We start from the raw sequence: 22,816 nt of genomic DNA, 5'->3' as shown, positions 1-22,816 counted from the left end.
GGAGGGCCTTGGTCCTACCCGAGGTCCCCGGGCCCTGAAACCCTGAGGCTCTGGTCAGGTTGCCCTCTTCTTTGCCTGTTACAGGAACAACGGCGATGAGGCGGTCAGAGTAATTTTGGGGAAGCTAGATTGTTTTATCCATCTGCATATGTGCCCTAGATACCGCAGGACTAGTAGCAGGTGGTTTCTTGACAGGGTGATGCTGGCATTTGCGTCAGGCTTATGAAGTGGCAGCCCCAAGCTCGCCGTGGAGGGGCGGATCGGCGAGGGACTGTTAGCAAAGATGGCGGTGGCGGCTGCCGCGGCGAGGGTCTGGGGGTCAAGCCGAGGCTTGGGCTGGGTTGGCCTTCTCCACCTGCGGCGGCCAGGGGCTCGTGGGCTGGCTATATCAGTGAGTATCTGGGACAACGGGGAGTTTTCTGCAAGGAGGTATAGGGATGTTTACGCTGTCTTCAGAGTGTGGGGGTCCCTCTAGGGAGTGGAGGAAGGGCTTTTAACAGAAGGGACAAGGGCTGGGAGAACCACTTGGAGAGGACACCCAAGGGAAGAACTTCCAGTTCCTTAGGAGGAGAAAAGCCAGGCAGCTCCTTTGTAACCCTGAAGGAGAGAGACAACTTGGAGAGAGCGAGGGAGCTTCTTGTTAGTTGCCGCCGTTCCCCAGGGGAGGCCGCTTGGAGGACGCGGGCGGGGGAGGTGTGACCTTTCCTCTCAGTGGTTGGAGAAAACTGCCTTTGTAAGGGACAGACTTTCTTCTCGGTAAAGACTCCCCCCCTTCAAGGAGGAGAAAAGAGAGATCAGGTTTCCCATCAGGGACTTTTATGGTGCCCTTTGCTCCAACTCTGATTTTAAAGTGAATTGCGTAAAAAAGTCGTTTGATCCTGTGCTCCCGACAGAATGCCTTGTCGGTTTTGATGACTGTACAGAGAAGATGATCAATAAATATTTGTTGAATTAATGAGGGAGTGGGAGCGGGGGCGGGGGGAGAGAGGTCCAGACAGAGCACTTAGCCCACATTTCTTAGAAACACTTGAGAAATGCCTTGTTTCTTGTCAAAAGTGTTAGGTTGATGCTGCTAATTGCTAGCTCACACAGCAGAAATCTAGTTAGAAGCCGCTATTTAGGAGAGAGGCCGGGGCCTGAGAAAAGCAGTGAACTAAGATTTCGCACATAAGAGAGTCGTGGTTAAGAAGATGGGCTCAGGAGCTAGACCATGTGGCACCATGTCCCTAATCTGCCACTTTCCAGCTCGGTAGCTTTGGGCAAGGGACTGCTCCTCTCTGGACCTAATTTCCCCCTCTGTAAAATGCTAACAATGGCCCCATCTTAGGGTTGTGTAAATTAAATGTGTAAAGTGCTAAGAACAGGACCTGGTATATGACGAGTGCAATCAGAATGTTGGCCGCTGTTGAAAGTGAGGGTGGAGGGAAGGGACAGAAACTGGCCTCGGAGATGGGGGAAGAAGAAAGGAGGTGACCTTGGGAGGGTCTGGATTGGTGAGGGCCTTGGCGGGAAATCTATCAAGATCTTGTGGGGTTGGGCCTGACCGTCTGATGCCCAAACCATTGGGAAGGGAAGATAGAATCTGTGGGAAGAAGCTCTAGCTAGGGAGAGAAATGGGGGCAAGAAGATGGGCTGGGAGCGAGGTGTGGGGACACCTGGGAAGGGAGTTGAAGCAGGTAATTTCCGAAGGGCTGCTGGAGCAAGATGGAGGTGGAGAGTCCCTGCCTTTGGGCTGTTCTCGGTCAGTTTTGTTTTGTTTTGTTTTTGAGCCCTCAGATTCCCCACAGCTGAGCTCCCTAGAGCCCATTGGTTGGGCCTGCGCGGTGGGGTTGGGCTGGACTGGGGCAGGAGTAGGGAAGGGTCATTCCTGGCTGATTAAATTGGCTTCCTTCCTGGCTCAGTCTCCTTGCTGCCCTTCACGCTTACTTTCCCTCCTTTTTTTTTTTTTTTTTTTTTTGGCGGGTTGGATTGGGAGCAGGAGGTCTTTCAGAGTCTCTACGTTTTGCGTTTATATTTTTAGAGTCCCTGTTTTTTCTTCTCCACTTTTAAGTATTTCACTTGTTTTTTTCTTTTCTTTTTTTTTTTTTTTTTGCGGTACGCGGGCCTCTCACTGTTGTGGCCTGTCCCGTCGTGGAACACAGGCTCCGGACGCGCAGGCTCAGTGGCCATGGCTCACGGGCCCAGCCGCTCCGCAGCATGTGGGATCTTCCCGGACCGGGACACGAACCCGTGTCCCCTGCATCGGCAGGCGGACTCTCAACCACTGCGCCACCAGAGAAGCCCCTCACTTGTTTTTTCTTAAGATTTAAAAAGGAAATTTTTTTTTTTTTTTGAGGGGAGGGAAGGAGTAGTAGCATTTAGTCAAAGATTTTGAGCCTGATCTGGTCAATAGGACTTTTTGTAATGATAGGAGTGTTCTGAATCTATGTTGTCCAGTATAGTAGCCACTAGCCACACGTGGCTGCTGAGCACCAGAAATGTGGCTTAGCGTGACAGAGGAATTGAAGTTCTCATTTAATTTTTTTAAATAAATTTATTTATTTATTTATGGCTGCGTTGGGCTTTTTCTAATTGCGTTGAGCGGGGGGCTACTCTTTATTGCGGTGCACGGGCTTCTCATTGTCGTGGCTTCTCTTGTTGCGGAGCAGGGCTCTAGGCTCACAGGCTTCAGTAGTTGTGGCTCGTGGGCTCAGTAGTTGTGGCAAGCGGGCTCAGTATTTGTGGCGCACAGGCTTAGTTGCTCCGCGGCATGTGGGATCTTCCCGGACCAGGGCTCGAACCCATGTCCTCTGCATTGGCAGGCGGATTCTGAACCACTGCGCCACCAGGGAAGTCCTTGGCTAGTCTTAATGAAGCACTTTATCATTTATAGTGCCAACTGACACCATTATTGTATTTTTTTATTTTTTTCATTATTGTATTTAATACTGCCATACTGCAAGGTATGTACTGGTAGTTTTCTTCTATTACAGGGGAGGAGACTGAAGCTCAGAGAGGTGAGGTCTGAACTTGGAGCTCCGGACTCCAAAGCCTAGTCTCTTTCCACAGTACCAGGCTGCCAGGAGGAGAAGGGGTAGGGCTTCGGTTCAGGTCTTGCAACATCCTGCTTAGTCCAGACATGGTGTGTATCATCAGAGTCTGCCCGGGGCTGGTGGGAAGAGCCGACCTCAGCCCCCATCATGCCCTCCCTTCACTGCCCTTCAGCCCCACTGGCCGTTTTCCCCTTTCCTTGGATGAGCTCCTCCCACCCGGAGGCCTTTGTAGGGATATGGTCCTTCAGGTGTCAGGCTGAGAGTTCACTTCCTCAGAGAAGCTTTCCTGACCCCATGACCGGTCTCAATGTGTAAAACAGGGACAATAGCAGTACCTCCCTCAGAGAGATACGCTGAGGGTGAAAGGAAGCAGCTCTTAGGAAGCACACGTACATCCATGTGCTCGGTAAGGGCTCAAGAAATGGCGGCGGCTGCTTTGCCCCAGGAACAGTGAATCTGTCGTGGCCTTGACTGATGCAGGGAAAGGATGCTTCCCATCTTCAGTGGCTGGGGAGCTTAGTGCTGCTAAAGCCGCCGGGTCCCTGAGGCCAGAGAAAGCCTGACGCATCTCCACACTTCCCTGGCCTCCCCAGCCGGATCCCCCTGGAAGGGAAGGCCGCTGATGAGGTCACTGACATTCCTGAGCTGGAAGTAAAGCCAGGGTCAGCTTTGCACTCTTTGAGGCAGAGCGCCTCAGACTCCAGAGAGAGAGCAGGCTTGGCTGGCCTCAGCTGTCCTAGCTTCCGAGGACTCGGTTACCTGGCACCATCCACACAGCCTTCCCGGGCTGGACCCCGCTCTTCTCTCCAGCTGCCTTGTAGTGGGCAGGCTGCCTGGCTTCAGATGCTGACACCGCTGCGCATCATCTCCCTGGGTCATGGCCAAGTCACCTAACCCCTCTGAGCCTTGGGGCCACCTGTGTGGTACGGAGGTGTGGTCATGGCGCCTGCTTCACCTGGGTGCCGTGCAGGTTCAGTGAGTCACAGGCACCATACAGCAGGTGCCTGGTGTGGCGCCGAGGCACGTAGTTAAATGCTGTGGTTACCGTGCTACAGCCAGGTGGTCTCCAGGGTGCCAGGATCTCTCCTCTTGCCTCAGAGCCTTTGTCCTTCCCAAGGACTGATGTGTTCTCCCCCCAGCCTCTGCCTGGCTCACCCCTGCTCGTCCCTCAGGCCTTGGCTTCGCTCCGCCTTCTCCAGGAAGCTTTTCCTCCTGCATGTGATGCAGCTAGTGAAAGTCTTCCTACTCGATCTACAGCAGGTGCTTTATACCCGCCTCACCACCAGCCAGTGAAATAGAAACTCTTATTTCCACAAGGGGACGCGGGTTCAGGGAGACAGTCTCCTACCCAAGGTGACGTGGCTGGAAAGGGACAGAGCCAGGATTCAAACACAGGCCGCTTGGCTCTCCAGCCCTCATCCTACCCTGCCTGTGTGTTAACTAACCTCTCTGCAATCCTGCCTCTTCCGACATCGCCCCTCCTGACTGTGACTTGTGTGTTCAGTGTCTGTCATCCGTCTCTCCCCGTTGTCCCCAGCCCTCAGTTCAGGGCCTGACTTGGAGCAAATATTCAATGATGACTTGTTTGACCGCTACAGTCATCAAGTACACTTGTTAGCTAGTCATAGTTATCGAGTGTTTGTTACGTGTCAGGCACTGGGCTGAGCACTGTACACCCAGGGGCTCTTTAAATCCTCAGGACCGGGCTTCCCTGGCAGCCCAGTGGTTGAGAATCCGCCTGCCAATGCAGGGGACGTGGGTTCGAGCCCTGGTCCGGGAAGATCCCACATGCCGTGGAGCAACTAAGCCCGTGTGCCACAACTACTGAGCCTGCACTTTAGAGCCCGCAAGCCACAACTACTGAGCCCTCGTGCCACAACTACTGAAGCCTGCGCGCCTAGAGCCCGTGCTCCACAGCAAGAGAAGCCCCCGCGATGAGAAGCCTGCGCACCGCAACGAGTGGCCCCTGTTGGCCGCAACTAGAGAAAGACCACGCACAGCAACAAAATAAATAAATAAATAAATGCAGCCAAAAATAAATAAATAAATTAAAAAAAAAAAACAAGCACTGTAAAAAAAAAATCAGGACCATCTGTGAGATAGATGCCCATACCGCCCTTGGTTTGCACATGAGGAAACTGATGCTCCGGGAGCTGTACTTACACTCCCGAAGGCAGCAGTCAGCTCAGAGTCCCTGCCCTTAACTGTGGCCCCGTAGGGAGTGGCTCGAGGAGGGGCCACCCCAGTACGTGTGGGGCAGACCTTGGCCTTCCAGAACAGGCGTCTGTGTCCTGTGTGGTAGGGAGAGCGTGGCTTCCAGGCTTTGTGTAAATCTATGCAGCTTCTGCCGCAGTAGGTCACTGCCACCAGGACAGAGCCACTCCCCCGCGAAAAGGTGGAAAATGGGTGGAGACACACACTCCCTCTGCAGGCATTGTACCGCCCACCCCATTACGGAGCGTTTCCTCAGGGCCAGGCACTGTGCCGATCCCTTTGGTAGCTCAAGGAATCAACACAGTAACCGTGGGGTAGGTACCACATTCATCTCTACAGGCCCAGGAAGAGTGGGCACGGCCAAGGCCCAACTCCAGGGTACAGGGGGCATCAGTGTACCCTGACTGTAGCTCTCCAGCCTCTGGAGGCAGACAGTCCTGCCCTGACACCAGGGTTTGTTCGGAGCCCCATGACCCTGTCTTCCTGGCCCCTGGCTTCCGTCCTAGAGCCCCTCCCCAGATGGCATCTCCCGTGTCTCAGCCTGTCTCTGGAGTGTCCGCTGGGGCCTCGGTCTGGAATTACAATACAGTCTTGAGATGCAGTCAGCCCTTCTCCCCAGCTCCTCTTTTCCCCATCTTCCCAGGGTGCCAGTCAGTTTCCTTTTTCCCATTTCCTGACCCTAGATTTTGGTTTTTTTCCTCTTCTACCAATTTTTGAGCATGTAACGTGTCCCGTGCCTTTGCTGAACCCTTCGTGTGCCTTAGGAACTTTTCTGCAGCAGCCCTCTGCAGCCTTTTCGCAGATAAGGAAATTCAGAGACACGGTGTTTTGCAGAGGGCTGTGCAGTGAGCTGAGAAATTGGAACCCAGGTCATCCAGGTCAGTCTGATTCTAACTAAGCCAGTGAACTTAACCGCTCATTCATCCGTTCGGTCAGTAATTGGCTGTTGAAGTGTGTGCTCTGTAAACCATTGTGGACATGCTTCTTGCCTCCCTGGAGCTTGTGATGTGTGTGGGAGATACACATGAGAGGAATGGATCCTCCAGGTGAATGGAAGGGTCCGGCCGCGTGAGCGCTCAGAAGGCGGAAGCACGGTCTGCAAGAGTTGGGCCGCTTGGGCCGCTGCCGTGCAGTTGTCAGGCCTGGGCCCGCCCTGCCGTTGGGAGTATAATTTCCTTTATATCCTCGCAATCACAAATGCAGATAAACGCACACAGGTTCACGTTCCCCTGCTGGAACCCGGGAAGGGCTCTTTGCCGCAATTAAAGGAGGGAGGGCGGGGAACACATTTGAGCACCCGTGTGTGAGATCCAGCTCACGACAAGCCCAGACATTCTTCTTTAGCACCTATTGGAAGTGAAGCCACAGTTACTGAGCTGAGAGGAACCTGGCGACCGGTGGAAAGTAAAGATGCAGATGTGTGCAGAGTGGGCCAGCAGTGGCAGCTGGAGTTCGGGGCCTGGGTTTCGGGGTCTGGGTGTCAGCCCTGCCCAGGTTGGAAGCCCAGTCCTGACTTATCTGTTTTAGCCCTGGGGCCTGGTGCAGGGCGGTTATGTTACCTGCCTGAACCTGGGTTTCCTCGTCTGAAGGGCAGCAGTACATACTCTGCCTCACGGATGTGCTCTGAGGACTCAGTGAGGGTTCTGCACGCGGACCTCAGCCTGGTGCCCGGCAAAGGCTTACTGCAGGGGCACTGTTGCAGTGCTCAGCCTAGTTCAGGGCATTCTAGCTCAAGTGCTGAGAAATGGAATTGGTTCCCCTCCTGGTGCATGTGTAGGCTTCTCCCGGGCTTTCCCCAGCAGGCCTCCTCTCAGCCGGGGGGGTGTGATGCTTTCCATGGGGCTCCTTCCCAGGTCCAGAAGGGACATGCCATTGCTCACTGTTTGCCTTTTGTGTGTCCCGTTACCCCAGCTTCAAATGCTCTGTCCCTGACCCCTAGATATCCTTCAGGTCCCAGCTCTCATATCACTTCCTCAGGGGAGCCTTACCGTCTTTCCACTCTGCTCTCACCCCATGGCTTCTCCTGGGAGAATACGCATCACCCTCATCCGCTCAGCGTTACTTGTTGAACCTCTGTCTTCCTTGCTGGGCGGCAGGGACAGGTGTCTTGCCTCTCTTAGGTCCCCGGAACCCAGCACAGGCCGTGGAACGAAGCAGGTGCTCAGATATTTGTTGAATGAGTCAGTCTGGGCTCCTGAACTGGAGTGGAGAGGGTGGTAAAGTGTGTGGAGCAGTTTGCCAGGCGGTGGGGAAAGAGGCTTCTGGTGCAGAGACGAGAGCAAGAGATGCGGTGGGAGAAACGATGATCGGCATCTTTCTGAGCCTTTACTATACATGCAAGCACTCTGCTCGCCGTTCTATACACGTGATTTTGTTTGAGCCGCGCAACGTTTCCATGCGGTGTTCTCCATTTTACAGGTTGAGAAAGGGGAGACTTGAAGAGGGGAAGTCCCGTTCCCATGGTCACTCAGCAAGGGATTTGAACTTGGCAGGCTGACTCTTAAGGGCTCACAGACATAGCTCTAAGCTGGGTGGCCTCCTTGTGGGTAAAGGGGTCAGTAAAGAGCCCTTCTGGCTGACTGGAGGTCGCTGTGCAGCGGTGTGTGTGTGTCTGTGGTAGCCGTGGGAGATGGAGAGGACGGGGTAGCGGCGGTCAGCCCTGGCGAGGCCTTGAATGCCAGGGTGAGGAGTTTGGGCGTCTGATAATAATAGCTACTGGTTCTTGAGCTGCCTGCCACTTTATTAGATTATTTAACCTTTACAGCGACCCTGTGTGATAGATACTATGATTTTTCACCCCAATTTTACAGCTGAGAGCTGAGACACAAAGCAGTTGTACGAACTTGCCCAACATGTGACACATTGGGAAGGTGGCCGAGCCGGGATTCAGACCCTGTGCATCAGGCCCCAGAGTCCACCGCGGCTGTGGTGGCTTAATCACCAGGCCGTGCTGCCTGCCGCTGCGGGGTTGAGCCTGCAGAGCCTCCGCTGCTCCTGACATGGGTGTCTGCTCCCCCCTCTCCCCCGCCTTCTCTCCGCAGCATCCCCAGAGGCAGCAGCAGCACTTCTCATCCCTGGATGACAAGCCCCAGTTCCCAGGGGCCTCGGCGGAGTTTATAGACAAGCTCGAGTTCATCCAGCCCAATGTCATCTCTGGGATCCCCATCTACCGCGTCATGGACCGGCAGGGCCAGATCATCAACCCCAGCGAGGATCCCCACGTGAGAGGCCGCTTCCCCCCGACCCCGTGCCTCCACGCCCAGGCCCCTTGCCCGTCTCCTCCCCTCTGGTCCCAACTGGCCCACATATGTCTGTGCCTCCATCTGCAGCTGCCCCAGGAGAAGGTGCTCAAGTTCTACAAGACCATGACGCTGCTCAACACCATGGACCGCATCCTCTATGAGTCCCAGAGACAGGTGCGTGGGCACGGGCTGGGGAGAGGGGCGTGGGGTTACCTGAGGTCCCCCTACCTGTGTTTGAGCCAAAAGACAGCTCGCAAGGAGGAGGGAGTGCAATGGAGATCCTTGTCTTGAGGTCCTTAGAGTTCTTGGGGTTCTGCTGGGGCTCTGGAGGACGAGGGTGGGAGGGTCCTGCCCAAGGGCAGAAGGGTGGACCAGATCACGGAAAGCCTGCTGTACGCCGGGCTGGGGGCTTAGCTGTGCTGAGAGAGGGCAGGCAGGAGAAGACTGGACTCCCCTTCCTTTCAGGCGCTCACAGTCCTGAGAAACAGCGTGGCTCTCGGTGCTTCCGGGAGTGCCCGTGTCCACTGTGCTGTGGTGGGGCACTCAGCTGTGTTAGCATCAGCTGACAGAGACCCAGTCAGAGCAGTGTCAGCAAAGAGGGAATTGGGTGACTCGACTAACTGCAGGTCCATAAGGCCCTGTTTCAGGCACAGCTGGACCCAGCGGGCTCAAAACATGTTTTCAGACGTGTTTCTCTCTCTGAGTGTCTTTTCGGCTCTCCTTTGCCTTGGCTTCCTTCATTCTCAAGCTGCGGTGGTCTCTGGAAGCTCCAGATTCACGGAGAGGTGGCAGAGAAGGGGTTCAGGGTACGGGCTGTGGAGCTAGACTGCAGTTCGAGTCCACATTCTGTCACTCTCTAGCTTTGTGGCCCTGGGAAAGTTGCTTAGCCGTTCAGTGCTTCAGTTTTCTCGTCTCTAGCTACTTTATGGGGTTGCTGTGAGGATTGATGGTGGCCTGTGTAGTGGCCTTAGGAACAGTGAAACTGGCATTTGTCATGGATACCAGTCTTGCAATTATTATCCTTTCTGTTTAGCAGTGGAAAGAGAATGTCTGGTCCCTAATGTTCCAGCAAAAGGCCCAGAGCTGATGCTTATTGGCCAGGCTTTGGTCACAGACCCCCCCTTGAGCCAGCCCATGTGATTGACCGGCCAAGCCGGGGCCACGTGCCCATCCCCAGGAACCAAGGGCGCAGAGGCCTGGAGTCCGTCCCTCCCAGGCTGCGGAGACAGAGAGCAGGAGCATGGGGTTCCTGTTAGGAAAGTGGGAAGAATGCTGGGCAGGCTCGTCCTCAGGAGTGGGGATGGGCTTGGCAGTTTGCACTTGTATCAGGCCCCCAGGTGACCCCCCTGTGACCCCACTGTGCACTGAAAGCACAAGGCCCACTGAGGACAATTCCGAGCAGGTCAGGCGGGCAGCCAGCTCCCTGGTTCTCTTGCTCACAGGAGCACTACGTGTGGGTTCTCCATCTGCCCAGAAACTTCCCTTGGCTCCTACCGTCCACAGAATCAAGACCTGCCCTTCCTGTCCACCCCGTCTCCCATTCACTGTGGCCTGGGCCATCTGCTCCCCCCTGCATGGCCTCAGTGCCAGGCCACCCCTCCCACACTCTCTCACATGGCCGGGCTCCTTCCTGACCCCTGGGTTGTCTGCGCAGACGGGGGCTTTGGAACCTGGCAGACGTGGGTCCAGTCAGAAATGGGACTTTAGGCAGGTGACTTTTCTTGTCTTTGCCTCGGTTTCTTTAGTGTATTAAAACATAGAAATAACGACAGAACCCCCCCACCCCACCCGACCAGGTGGGGGTTGGAATTCTGTGAGACCTGGCACGTAAAGCCCCTCGCCCGTTGGCTGACACAGGGAACCCTCAGTAAGATCAGCTCAGCCATCAGGTTTCAGCCTTCCTTAGCTAGGGTTATCCCAGCAGGCCCCATCCCAACAGAAATAAAAGCAGTAGTTTAAACAGATTAATAGGTTTTTTCTTCTGCATGAAAGAAATGTGAAAACAGGTGGTCAGGGCTGGTGTGGTGGTACCACAATGTCACTGGATACCCAGCACTGGCTTCTAGCCTCCAGGGCCCCTCATAAACCAAATGGCTGCTGGAGCCCCCTCCGTCACGCCTCGCTCCAGGCAGGAGGCAGAAGGAAGGTGGAAGGTCAAACGTGGCACCGCCCAGCTGTCTCCCCACACCCACATTTATAGAACTTTCCAGGCAGTCCCACCAAAAAACATCACACGTTTCATCGGTCACTCCCAGCTGCAAGGGAGACTGGGAAAGTAGTCTTTTAGTCCGGGCAGGTGTTGTCTGTGGTGGAATGAGATCTGCTAGAAAAGAGGATCTGATACTGGGTAGGCAACCAGGGACCTCTGCCCCTAGCCCAGGTCCTGCTTCCTCAGGGGGCCCCCCCTCAGGCTCCTCCCCACACCAACCTCGACAGCCCTGCCAGGCCCTCAGCACCCAGCATCCGCCCCACTCATTGCTTTCAATTGGCTCCCCACCTGGAAGAAAGTGTTGTTCATCTGTGGTTCCCCCCCTGCGACAGGAGGCCCCTGCGGAACACATGAGGCCTGGGCACAGGGCGTCCTGCAGCTGCTGACCCGGTTGGCTCCATTTTTACCTTACATACAGTCCTGCTTACCTCCATCTCTGTGCCAGGCCTCCCGGATCTCCAGCCAGACTTCACCTCTTAGCCCCCGATCTGCTTGGCTTCTCACCCTGGGTGTCCCTCACCAAATTCAGCCCATCCAGGCTTGAGCTCAGCACCTTCCTCCCGGACCTGCTCCTCTTCCGCCCTTAGGCCATTTCTCAGTGCCGGTACCGCCCTCCACCCATTTGCCCAAACTGGAGACCTACTGGTATTCCCTGTCCCCTCCCACCCCCTCACTATCACTTTCCCCTTTCATTCACTCTGCCCTTAGGTATTTAGTTAGAAATCCATTCTGCCGCTCAGCACCACCGTCAGGCACCCAGACTTCTTTTCTGCTTCACCATCGTGGGCGACTTGGCTTTCGGCCCATGCTTCTTGCCTCACGTTCACAAGACGGCTGCCACAGGTCCAGGCTTCATGGCTGTGTGCAAACCTGGAGGGAAGGGGCGGCAGCAGCTGCAGTGACCTCTTTTATCAAGAAAGCAAAAGCAGAATTCCGCTTAATTCTCTGCCTAGAACTTGTGTCCTGTGGCCACTTCTGACTGTAAGGGAGGCTGGGAACATATTTTTCCAGGCTCTGGGATTAGGGGGCTCAGGAGAAGGGAGTTGCCCTGGGCACCGGTGTAGCGAACCAACAGGGACTGCCGCTCCCTGCACCGCTCACTCTGCTTCTCAAGACTCTCAGTCATCCTCTCCCTGCCGCCTGCCACCACCAGGCCAGGCCGCGCCCCCTCCCACCTGGCGCTTGGCACTCGTTCCTGTCTCCTCCATCCGTTCCCACGTGGTAGCCTGAGAGACATTTTTAAAACATCTCTCCCCTGAGAACTGTTGGCGGTTACCGTCCTCAGGGTAAAGTCCGGATACGTCGTTCCCTGCCTCTCTCTCCCTCCTCGTCGTTCTCCACCCCTCCCACTTTGTGTTCCAGCCCTTCTGACCTCATGGCCTTTCTTGTTCTCTCTGCCTGGAAACCTCCACCCTCCCTACCTTTGCTCGGCATAGGCATCGCTCCTCAATGCCCCTCCACAGTGGGGCGGGTACCCCTTCAGCCCCCATCACGCAGCCCCATCACCCTGGCTGTAACCAACCTGGCGGTTCCTCTGTGAAGGCAGGAACGCCAGCGCGGCCTGGCCCAGAGCCGGCCTCCAGGAAGCATCTGTTGAACCACAGAGTGGTCGGAAGTCGGTCAGTGTTCGGATGTTTCTCTGGCATTGCCCAGTCTAACTGAACCTGCCCGCTGGGCCCTCCTCCACCCCCAGGGCCGGATATCCTTCTACATGACCAACTATGGTGAGGAGGGGACGCACGTGGGGAGTGCAGCAGCCCTGGACAGCACGGACCTGGTGTTTGGCCAGTACCGGGAGGCAGGTACGTCTGCCCGTGGCCCGGCCCTGTGGAGCAGGTGCCAGGGACCTGGGTCTGTGGTCCCCATCGAGACTAGTCAGGCCCAGTCCCTCCTGCTACGAAGGCGAGGCCCACATCAGTTACCAATGTGCTCTTCTAGGAGCGGCACCTTGCCAGAGAGGCCTAAGGGTGCTTCCCCTCCGCGGAGGCCTGGCAGTATTGTAGTTAAGAGCCTGTGCTCCTGACCATTCCATGCCCTGCTGGTGACCAGTTGTTCGATTTTGGGCAAGTCACTTCCGTTCTCTGAGCCTCAGTTTTCTCATCTTTGAAATAGAGATTATGATGGGATGGCAACCCCTTGCGCTGTGGGGCTGCCGCGAGCCTGCAGTGAGCTCAGGCCGAGCTGGCCTCTTCCCAGGTGCCGTGTCCTTCACGCAGCCACAGCCGAGGCAGATGGGTGGGCGTGTTCCAGCCTGGGAGTGGCTAACTTCTGAGTGAATGAGGGAGAGGATGGAAGGAGCAACGACTAGGAATGAAGAAAACGGATGAGTGTTAAGGAGAGACTGGGGGTGCAGGAGTGAGCCCGGGGAGCTGAGGGTGGGGTTCCACAGCAGTTGTTGGTATGGGGCCCAGCAGGGGAGCCAGATCTGACCCTTCCTGTCAGGTGCTGCACGATCTTGGGCAGGTTGCTTAACTGCTCCTTGCCTCAGTTTCCTCATCTACTGGGGGAGACAGTGAACCCTCCCAAGACGGTTGTTGAGGGGTTTCAGAGGGCAGATGACGTAAAGCCCTCAGCACAGGGCCTGGCGTGGGGTGAGCACTCGGAGTCAGAGGCGGTGTCGTGACCAAGGCCTCTCACCCGGGGACAGCTCTTCAGTGGGGAGGTGTGGCCTGGCCAGGCAGGCTGCCCAGAGCGCTCCCGGGACCAGCACGGCCTTCCAGTCTGCTCTCAGACTATCTACTGTCTCAGCTGCACCAGACCCCCCCACCCCACATGCTCCAGGGGAGCAGATGCCCTGTGATACTGTCCGTGGTTCCGCATCATTAGGTTTGCCTGGGCACTGGGCCGCGAGCCAGGCCCCTGCCACGTTTGCTAAGCGCTTCCCACTGTTTCTGCTGAGGGGATCTCTCTGGGGAGGGCTCCAAGCAGGGCCTGGAGCGAGGGTCCTGGAGTTACGGGCGGCCGCTGGGCTCTGCACATGGAGGCTGTTTGGGCCCCAGCCGCCTCTGCAGGAGTGAGCCGTCCTGCGCCAAGGGTCATGGAAGGCCCTGCATCCAGACATCCGAGGCGCCTGTGAGGGGCAGGGAGGAAAGGCAGGCCCCGCTTGTCCCAGTCCTGTGAGGGGCAAGGAGGAAAGGCGGCCCCGCTTGTCCCCATCCTGTGAGGGGCAGGGAGGAAAGGCAGGCCCCGCTTGTCCCAGTCCTGTGAGGGGCAGGGAGGAAAGGCAGGCCCCGCTTGTCCCAGTCCTGTGAGGGGCAAGGAGGAAAGGCGGCCCCGCTTGTCCCCGTCCTGTGAGGGGCAGGGAGGAAAGGCAGGCCCCGCTTGTCCCAGTCCTGTGAGGGGCAAGGAGGAAAGGCAGGCCCCGCTTGTCCCAGTCCTGTGAGGGGCAAGGAGGAAAGGCAGGCCCCGCTTGTCCCAGTCCTGACTGGGCCGCTACTCCCCATGCGACTCTGTGTCTCCTGTGAAGTGGGGAGAACAAGGGCACTGAGAACGGTAGCGCTCACTGAGCTGTCCTCAGTGCCCTGGAGCCTGTGTCGGTTCCCCTCACAGCAGAGTGGAGGCCCCTGCCCACCTCCCACTGGAGCGGCCGCAAGGGACCCCCGCCAGCCCCACCAGCTGTGTGAGCCAGCTAGTGCGAAGCTCGCGTCAGAGAGGTGCGGCCTTGTGGCGCCTTTGATGATGAGGTGGGCATCCACCAGGGTTTTGTTTGAAGAAAGGATTTTACTGCCATGAGCAGGTTTGAATGTTTCCTCTCTAGTCCACAGGTCGTGAGCACGGCCCATACTTCTTTTTGGTTCATATGATGATTTTCTTTTAAGTAGATGAATTAGTGGAAACTCTTAAAAATCAGGTAGCTTCCCCTCCTCTCCCCTAGTGCCCCTACCAAAAAAAGCACGCTGGATTGCTCCTTTTGAAAAGCTGGACCACCTGCCTCCCTGGGCAGAGGTCGGTTGGTTTGAACAGCAGCCTCCGTCTTGAGGCAGGCCTGTGCTTTCTGCTCTGCCCGCCTGCTTCCTGCACCCGCCTGGTCCCTATGAGCATCCGAACGCGCCTTCCCTGCTGTAGGACAGTCAGCGGAATGGGTCCCGGGCAGGAAGGGCCTGGCCCAGGGGCCCTCACAGGGTTGGCCTGTCCCGCACACCACCCGCCACGGTAACCCTGCCTTCTCCTGCACCAGGCGTGCTCATGTACCGGAACTACCCCCTGGAACTGTTCATGGCCCAGTGCTACGGCAACGTGAGCGACCTGGGCAAGGGGCGCCAGATGCCCGTCCACTATGGCTGCAGGGAGCGCCATTTCGTCACCATCTCCTCTCCACTGGCCACGCAGATCCCTCAGGGTGAGGATGCACGCCCCGGCCCGCACACACAGTCTGACGTCGTTACCCTGCTCGGGCCCTAGCCTCCCCCATCCCTTTCGGGGGCTTCCTGGTGGCGCCACGGTCCTAGCGCTGGCCTGGGCTCTAGACTTACACGACCCCTCTTGTCTGGGACCCTCGCAGGAGGGCTCTAGTGGCATCTTCGCCCCATTCGGCAGGTTTGAGCACAATCACGCTGTCAGTTTCTCACGCTTGTGCCCAGCCCGTGTCCGTTCACCGGCACAGCCAGCTGCGTGGGACTGAGCGTGTGCCAGCTTCCTTACTAAAGGTCACCCGGCCGGTAGCAAGAAGAGGAGGCACTCAAATCGTGGACCATGTGGCTCCAGAGGCTGGGTTCTCCACCCCGGCCCTGTCCTGCCTGCCCTGAGTGCCTCCCCTAAAGCTTACTCCGCAAGTCCACGATGCTTAGCGCAGTTGGTGTGGCTTCTGTTAAAGGTGACTGCTTGTGAAGCAGCCCCGCCAGGGGGAGGGCTGTGGCCACACACACAGTGCAAAGACAGGGATGTGGACAGCCCCCGCCCCCGCCCTGTGGAGCCTGCACTCGGTCGAGGGTCAGTCTGCTCCAGGGCAGACACGTGAACTGATGTGTACAGGGCTTAGAGTGCCTGGCATGTCAGAGGGCGCTGGGCACGTTCGCCCGGTGTGTTCTATTTGGGAGCAGGAGCGGTTTGTGTCTGAGGTGGGAGGCAGACAGGGCAGCTTTCTGGGAAGAGGTAGCATTTTCACTGATTTCCATTTCGTAGGCTTTCCATAAGGTGGGGCCTGGCCCTCATCTTCCATTTGGGTGACCAGTTAAGTCACTCAGTTGGCCAGTGTACGGAGTCCATGCTGTGTGCTGGGTGCCATTCTAGGTGCCTTGAACAGAGGCAGCAAACACCTCAGCCTTCCTGCTGCTGACACTGGTGGGGGAGACGGACAGTAAACAGGATGAAGTAACACATGGAGTGTGTCGGGGTGACAAGGCCCACAGGGAAAAGTAAAGCTGAGAGGGAGTGGTTCTTGATGGGGGAAGGTGGGGACAGCTGTCACCAGGTGACAGTACAGACCAGAAGGTGAGAGAGGGAGCCACTCGGGATGTGGAGGCGGGTGCCTGCTCGGTGACGGGTCTGAGGTGCCAGGAGGAGCCAGCGGGGCAGGTGTGGAGGGAGGGGTGCGCACAGGTGGGGTCTCAGGCTGTCGACTTTTGAAGACTCTTTGACCCAGAGTGGCCCCGAGCTGGGGGAGGGGGAGGAGTCCGCTGCAGAACCACCTGCCGGCTCGGCTGCTGCCCTGAGGGTAACAGCTTGGGTGGGAGGAGCAGGGGGCTGGGGAGGAGGCTGCTCGGGCCAGAGGTGGGGCTGGGACCACCAGGGAGAGGTTAGGGAATGGGGAGAAGGGGTCGGATTCTGGCTCCGCTTTGAAGGCCGAGCGGGCATGGGGGCGTGACAGAAAGTCAGGAGTCAAAGATGCTGAAGTTCGTGGCCTGAGCAGTTGGAAGGATGGAAGGATGGAGCTGCCATCAGCCGACGGGAGGAGACTGTGGGCGGGGCAGCTTCTGGGGGGGGGCGGCGGCTCAGGTGTTTTCTTTCCCCTCAGAGCCTGGCAACAGCTAGCCTGAGGGCCGGAGCCCCGGGTTGGGGTGCGAGGGTGTGGACGCAGGGAGGGTATGAGTGCAGGGAGATGCGTGTCTCTGCTCCTGCAGCGGTGGGGGCAGCCTACGCGGCCAAGCGGGCCAACGCCAACAGGGTCATCATCTGTTACTTCGGAGAGGGCGCGGCCAGTGAGGGGGACGCCCACGCCGGCTTCAACTTCGCCGCCACCCTCGAGTGCCCCATCATCTTCTTCTGCCGGAACAACGGCTATGCCATCTCCACGCCCACCTCTGAGCAGTACCGCGGGGATGGCATCGGTACGGGCCCTGGGGGCTGCTCCCCGCTCTGCCTGCGCCCTCTCCTTCCTCCCCTCTCGCCCCACTCCCTGCTCCTGTCTCACCTGAGCCCTGGGGCCTGACCTGCCTCCCTGTCCCTACAGCGGCTCGAGGCCCCGGATACGGCATCCTGTCCATTCGCGTGGATGGCAATGATGTGTTTGCTGTGTACAACGCCACCAAGGAGGCCCGGCGGCGGGCCGTGGCGGAGAACCAGCCCTTCCTCATTGAGGCCATGACCTACAGGTGCCTGCCGCGCCCCCCGCCTCCGCCCCCGTCGGCCCCCAGCCTCGACCACTGCCGTCCTCAGCACCTCCCCCACGTGGATCACCGTCCCCGCGGTACAACCCCACTGCCCTGCACCGTGTAGCCCCTTCCGGCCTTTATTCCATTTCCCGCCTTCTCCCCTAGTCCCCCCCGTTCCTTCCTGACCCTCACCTGAGGGGCGCCAGCCTGACCCTGGGTCCCCCTCCCGCTGGTAGGATCGGGCACCACAGCACCAGCGACGACAGCTCAGCGTACCGCTCAGTGGACGAGGTCAATTACTGGGACAAGCAGGACCACCCCATCTCCCGGCTGAGGCACTACCTGCAGAGCTGTGGCTGGTGGGACGATGAGCAGGAGAAGGCCTGGAGGAAGCAGTCCCGCAAGAAGGTGAGGAAGGGCCACCCTCCGTTGGAAACCACCCCAGGGGTCGTGTTCCGGGATGGTGTGTCACGGAGAACCCTGGAAGGATGGGGAGGCTGGGGGTTGGGGGCCATTGAATTGGCAGCCTCGGGGATAACCCTGGTGATGTCTCTAATGTCATGATGCCAGGACACGTGCACCTTAGCCGTGTTCTGCCCTCAGCTCCTCCGCCTCTGAAGAGGGATACTGGGGTACCCACCTCAGGAGCTTGTCTGAGGGTTTGCATCTGATCCAGATGGGGTGTAAGTGTCCGCCAGAGTCTGTGCACTGCCCTCCTCGGCCCTGGTCATCAGACACCAGAAGCACTGCGGCCCAGTGGGCAGGGCAGACCCTGGTGTCGGGCAGCATGTGCTTCCTGGCTCTGCCCCTGACCACGGCATCGTGGGCATGTCCCTTCTCTGTGCCTCGGTTTCCTCACCTCTGAGCTGCCTGCTTCTTAGGGCTGCTGAGAGGCTGAATCGTTTCCATACTCTTAGTATAGTGCCTGGTTCTGCTAAGGATGGAGATGCTGGGATTTGGAACATCAGTTGTCACCACTATTTTTTTTTTCTTTTTAATTTATTAAATTTATTTATTTTGGGCTGCCCTGGGTCTTCGTTGCTGCGTGCGGTCTTTCTCTAGTTGCAGCGAGCGGGAGCTACTCTTCGTTGCGGTGTGCGGGCCTCTCATTGTGGTGGCTTCTCTTTGTTGCAGAGCAGGGGCTCTAGGCGCGCGGGCTTCAGTAGTTGTGGCACGTGGGCTCTAGAGCGCAGGCTCAGTAGTCGTGGCGCACGGGCTTAGCTGCTCCGCGGCACATGGGATCTTCCCGGACCAGGCCTCGAACCCTTGTCCCCCGCATTGGCAGGCGGATTCTTAATCACTGTGCCACCAGGGAAGCCCGTCACCACTATTTCTATTGTCCACGTGGGAACTTGAGGCTCAGGGGGTTAACCCCTCGCCAGGATCCCACAGGTAGGAAGCAGGTTCCTGGGTGAGAGGTCGGCTGCCTGCCCACTGCCGCTTGTCCCCCAGGTGATGGAGGCCTTTGAGCAGGCCGAGCGGAAGCTGAAGCCCAGCCCCAGCCTGCTCTTCTCAGATGTGTATCAGGAGATGCCTACCCAGCTCCGCAAGCAGCAGGAGTCTTTGGCCCGTCACCTCCAGGCCTATGGGGAGCACTACCCCCTGGATCACTTCGAGAAGTGAGGCTACTTGGCCCATCCCCACCTACGCCAACTCTGCCTCTGAGGGCAGAGGCGGCCAGGGCAGCACTTGGGGCGGCTCCTGCCTCTCCATGCTGTTAACGTTGGTGGGGCCTTGGTCAGCCCCTTCTTCGCCTTTAGTTACAGGGTCTTCTCCCAGGGGCTGGGCAAGGGCACCTCCAGGACTGGAAGCCCCTCAGGGCTGGGGGTGGACGTGGCAGGTCAGCCTGTGGAACTTACTCAGAGTGAGAGGTGGTCAGCAGGTAGTGAATAAACTATGTCTCTGCATTTGGCTTCATGCTACCTCTGGTTTCTGTTTCCTGGAGTTGGGGATGTGGGAGGAGAGGCCAGCATGACTGGTTTGGGACCACCCGTGCTTCTCCAGTTGAGATAAATAAGGCCAAGGCTGTTGAGCTATCTTCTTCCTCCAGAAACTTTTGCAAGCTGGAAGGTCAGCTTCAGCAAACAGGATGGGGGTGGGGTCCTCCAGAGATGGCCTCTTGTCTCCCATAGAATGGGTCAAAGCTGGTGTCCAGCAAGGTGACCGAGAGGCCATCGGAGCCGGCCTTGCCCAGTAAGGGTGGGGAGAGCGTCTGGTGTGAAGGTCAGGGTGCAGCTGAGCTTTGCTCCGTAAACTGCCTCAAGGCCCCATAGACAGAGACGACAACTCCAGGCCCCGTAGACAGAGACGACGACTCCAGGCCTCAGAAACTGAAAGACGGAAACAGTCTGTCGCCTCTTGGGGAGGCCCAGGGAGGGCTCAGGCAGCCTCCATTCCAGGACCTCCTTCCTCGCAACGAGGCCTAGAAAGAGAGGCTGAGCAAGGGGCTGGCGCCAAGGCCCAGGCCAGGTCTGCCCTCCCCGCCCCGCCCCACCTCCGAGTCTCAGCACTGGAGCTGAGGGTCCCGCAGCTGTTTCCAGAGCCGGACGCTGTCCTGGGGGCTGAGGGGCCGCACCAGCAGCAGGTCACGGAAAGCACAGGGGTCAGCAGTGCGGCCTGCCGGCCAGGCCGTGAGGAAGCCTTTGTGGGTCCTGGGGGCCAGGCCCAGGGCTTGGAAGCACAGGCCGGTGTAGACATCATCGAAGGGGAAGGGGGCCACGCGGGCCGCCGCCCGCAGCAGCCAGGGTGCCAAGCGGCCCGCGATGATGTAGCCGCCCCCACTTGCGTAGGCTGGGTAGCCGCCTTCAAAGAAGGACCCAGGCACGTAGAAGGGCCTTCCAGGCTTCCGGAGGGGCTTGGCCTGGGTGAAGACCTCACCCAGGTAGAGGCCACGGGCCGTGCTGGGCGGCAGGGCCCGCAGGTGGTCCAGAAGGGCGGGGACGCGCACGAAGGCGTCATCCAGGGCTTGCAGGATGAAGCTCACGCTGGGGCAGTGGCGGCCCAGCCAGGCCAGCAGCAGGAGGTCCTTGAGCGTCTGGTTGAAGGGGGCGTCAAGGAAGTCCCAGAGCAGCAGGTCGCTGTAGCGGCGGCTCTCCCAGGCCACCAGGGAGCCTAGGTCAGGCCTCCCCTCGCCCGCCGGGGACCCCAGCAGGAAGAGCAGCCGGACCCCGGGAGCCGGCCTGCCCCACGTCTCCCTCACGGCCTGTCGTTCTGCAAAGCGCCCTGGTTCCGACTTGACGGCCAACAGCAGGTAGGGGACGTCGGGGTCCTCGCAGCTGGCCACCTGGCCACCGCCACCCCTGGGCAGCCACCGTGGGAAGCTCCGGCAGGCTGCCGACAGCAGGAAGTGGCGGAGGTCCTCGGGGTAGGAGGCGAAGTCGGGGATCTCGGCCGCAGCGGCAGCTCCCCAAGCGCGGCAGCCCCCCACCTCAGTGCTGTCCCCACTGGGCAGGGTCCCCAACCGCCACTGCTGCTGGTTCCAGTAGGCCGAGGGCAGCGGGTCAGTCTGGCCCAGACGGGCCGAGAGGTTAGCCGGCAGGGTGGGCTCGGGGCTGGCTGGCGTGGGGCCTGGTGGGGTGCTGCGGGGTCCCGGGTAGGCCTTACCCAGCCGGGGCTCAGACGTCCACTCGATGTACACTTTGAGGCCCAAGAGTGTGAGCAGTGCTGACAGGCAGAGAAGGCACTTGGGGCAGCGCATGACCCGGCCCAGGAAAGGGCAGCTGTGGGACCTGCGAAAGAGCCACAGAGGCCTTTTGGGGTGCAGGGGCGGGCCCTCGGGCCCTGCCGAGCCCTCCAGGGCTTCTCGTAGTCTCAGACCCTAAACCAGCCCTCCACCAACGACCCTGTACGAATCCCTATTCTACTCGCATTCCAGCACCCTGTTCTTGCCACTCAGCCTAGCTCCTTCTACTTTCGTAGAAACCCGGGAGGCTACCTATTCCCCATCCGCACCCCAGAGACCAGGGACTCCGCCATTCCAACCTCCCTCTCCCCCCAGTTCATCCCCCTTACCAGGAGTCAGTATCACCGGGGTCACCTCCTCGCCCGACAGTCCCCACCCCAGGCACGGCTCCCTCCCCTTTACCTCTGGGTCTGGCTCTGGCCAGCTCCAGCGCCCTGGGCCTTGGGCCGCCCCTCTGCCCTCGTCCGGCAGCGCTGGTGTCTCCAGCACTGTTGTTCTCCAGCCCAGCCCAGCCCAGCCCAGCCGGTCTGTGGGAGGCTGGGAGGGCCCCAGGGGCCGGGAGGGACCGGGGCGGGGCTGAGGGAGGGGAGGGGGAGGACAGGAGGCAGACCTGAGGGATGGGGCTGTGGCGTGTTGGGGCTGGTTTTCTGGTGAGACAGCGGGAAAGGTGCAGGGGTGGCTGCAGAGACGGGGAGCTGACAGGCTGGGGAGGGGAGAACCAGGGGGCCTGGGAGAGAGTCCAAGGGAGGGTGAGGCCGAGGGGCTGGGAAGTGTCAGAATGGCCCAAGGGCAGGCAGAGTCCTGAAGTGGCCAGGCTGGAGGCCAGGGGCAGGGCCTGGCCGGGGGAGGAGGGTGTGTGTGTGTGTGTGTGACTGTGCTGAAAGGGCATGGGTGACCTTGCCAGAGGTGGGGGTGTGTGGCCCGGAGTCAGGGTGGGGATGGGGAAGGGGGCTGTTGGGGAGGAGGGGATACAGGCAGAGACCGACATTGCAGAGAAAGAAGAGACAGCCAGGGAGACCCCGGGGGCAGGCAGGGAGGAGACAGGCGGCAGAGATTCAGGAAGGCCCAGAGGAGAGAGCTGCAAGAAGAGAGAGAGAGGACGGGAAGGTGGAGACAGCTGGCGAGAGATAAGGGAAGCCCTTGTGGGGGAGGGTGGAGAGATGTGCAGGGGCAGGTGGAGGGACGACGGGGTGGGAGCAGAGAGCAGGGAGTCTGCCAACCGAGCCAGAGCCAGGCAGAGGCAGCCAGACCCAGAGAGGAGCCGGGGAGGAGCAGATGGAAGGGGTGGGGGGAGGGGGGGCCAAGCCAGAGGGCAGTGAACGGGGCGGTGGGGGGCACCAGGAGCCCTGGAGCTGCGCTGACCCCTGTGCCTCCTCCCTCCCTCCCTGGTCCCACACGCAGGCCCTGACTCTGCCACGCCCTGAGGCCCTGGCTCTGCCACGCCCTGAGGCCCTGGCTCTGCCGACAGCGGCAGGCATGGTGATTCCAGGGACACTCCCATCCGGCCCCCCGGGACCAGAGAGGGTGTCTGCCGGTGTTTCCGTCACAGCCCTCCGGAGGCGTCTGCTGTTTGGGCTGCATCAGCTGTCTGGGGTGGCAGGCAGGTGGGGCCGCCTCATACCAGAGCTCCTGGAGCCTGGGCTGGGACGCAGGGCCCCCCAGTGAGCCCGGCCTGACCCCCTTCACCCCCACCCGGGTTGGGAACTGCCCGGATCACCTCAGGAACCCTGTCCTGGACAGGGCAGCAGCAGCTGATCATCTGTCTAGCGGATTCCCTCTCCCCAGGATTGAATAATGGAGCCCATGGGACCAGATGGAGGACGAGGGTATGGAGAAGGTGGGGAATACTGATGGAATAAAAGCAAGAGGGGGCTGGGGCCGGGCCCTGAGAAACCTTGGAAGGGGTC

The 22,816-nt window shown here is 59.1% G+C and overlaps 2 protein-coding genes across 3 annotated transcripts; one reads left to right on the top strand and one right to left on the bottom strand.

Moving 5' to 3' along the window:
* The first annotated feature begins 153 nt into the window (after positions 1-153).
* BCKDHA (branched chain keto acid dehydrogenase E1 subunit alpha) lies at positions 154-21,453 on the top strand. Of its 2 annotated transcripts, XM_030874156.3 has the most exons (9): positions 167-391; positions 8,288-8,467; positions 8,576-8,662; positions 12,391-12,499; positions 14,875-15,036; positions 16,757-16,963; positions 17,086-17,227; positions 17,464-17,635; positions 18,680-21,452. In XM_030874156.3, the coding sequence occupies exons 1-9, from the start codon at positions 284-286 to the stop codon at positions 18,848-18,850; spliced, it is 1,338 nt and encodes a 445-aa protein (XP_030730016.1). In that variant the 5' UTR covers positions 167-283; the 3' UTR covers positions 18,851-21,452. The 2 variants fall into 2 exon arrangements, with proteins under 2 accessions (XP_030730018.1, XP_030730016.1); XM_030874158.3 differs by lacking the exon at positions 14,875-15,036 and having other exon boundaries at positions 154-391; positions 18,680-21,453.
* On the bottom strand, positions 18,574-21,254 carry B3GNT8 (UDP-GlcNAc:betaGal beta-1,3-N-acetylglucosaminyltransferase 8). The gene is made up of 2 exons (XM_030874154.2): positions 21,239-21,254; positions 18,574-20,955 (listed from the first exon to the last, which is right to left on the bottom strand). Exon 2 carries the CDS (start codon positions 20,922-20,924, stop codon positions 19,731-19,733), a length of 1,194 nt encoding a protein of 397 aa, XP_030730014.1. The 5' UTR covers positions 20,925-20,955; positions 21,239-21,254; the 3' UTR covers positions 18,574-19,730.
* Positions 21,454-22,816: the final 1,363 nt, after the last annotated feature.

The sequence above is a fragment of the Globicephala melas genome, chromosome 19 (genome assembly GCF_963455315.2).
Source record: "Globicephala melas chromosome 19, mGloMel1.2, whole genome shotgun sequence".
Lineage (NCBI taxonomy): Eukaryota > Metazoa > Chordata > Mammalia > Artiodactyla > Delphinidae > Globicephala > Globicephala melas.
Note: the sequence above shows the minus strand (reverse complement) of the source record. Positions and strands in the feature narration are given on the sequence as shown.

What these genes read in the sequence shown, in the direction of transcription:
- BCKDHA (XM_030874156.3), top strand. Translation starts at nt 284, where the DNA reads ATGGCGGTGGCGGCTGCCGCGGCGAGGGTCTGGGGGTCAAGCCGAGGC. An exon ending in GGCCACGCAGATCCCTCAGG is followed by an intron (nt 15,037 to 16,756) that starts GTGAGGATGCAC and finishes CTGCTCCTGCAG; the next exon opens with CGGTGGGGGCAGCCTACGCG. An exon ending in ATTGAGGCCATGACCTACAG is followed by an intron (nt 17,228 to 17,463) that starts GTGCCTGCCGCG and finishes TCCCGCTGGTAG; the next exon opens with GATCGGGCACCACAGCACCA.
- B3GNT8 (XM_030874154.2), bottom strand. Translation starts at nt 20,924, where the DNA reads ATGCGCTGCCCCAAGTGCCTTCTCTGCCTGTCAGCACTGCTCACACTC.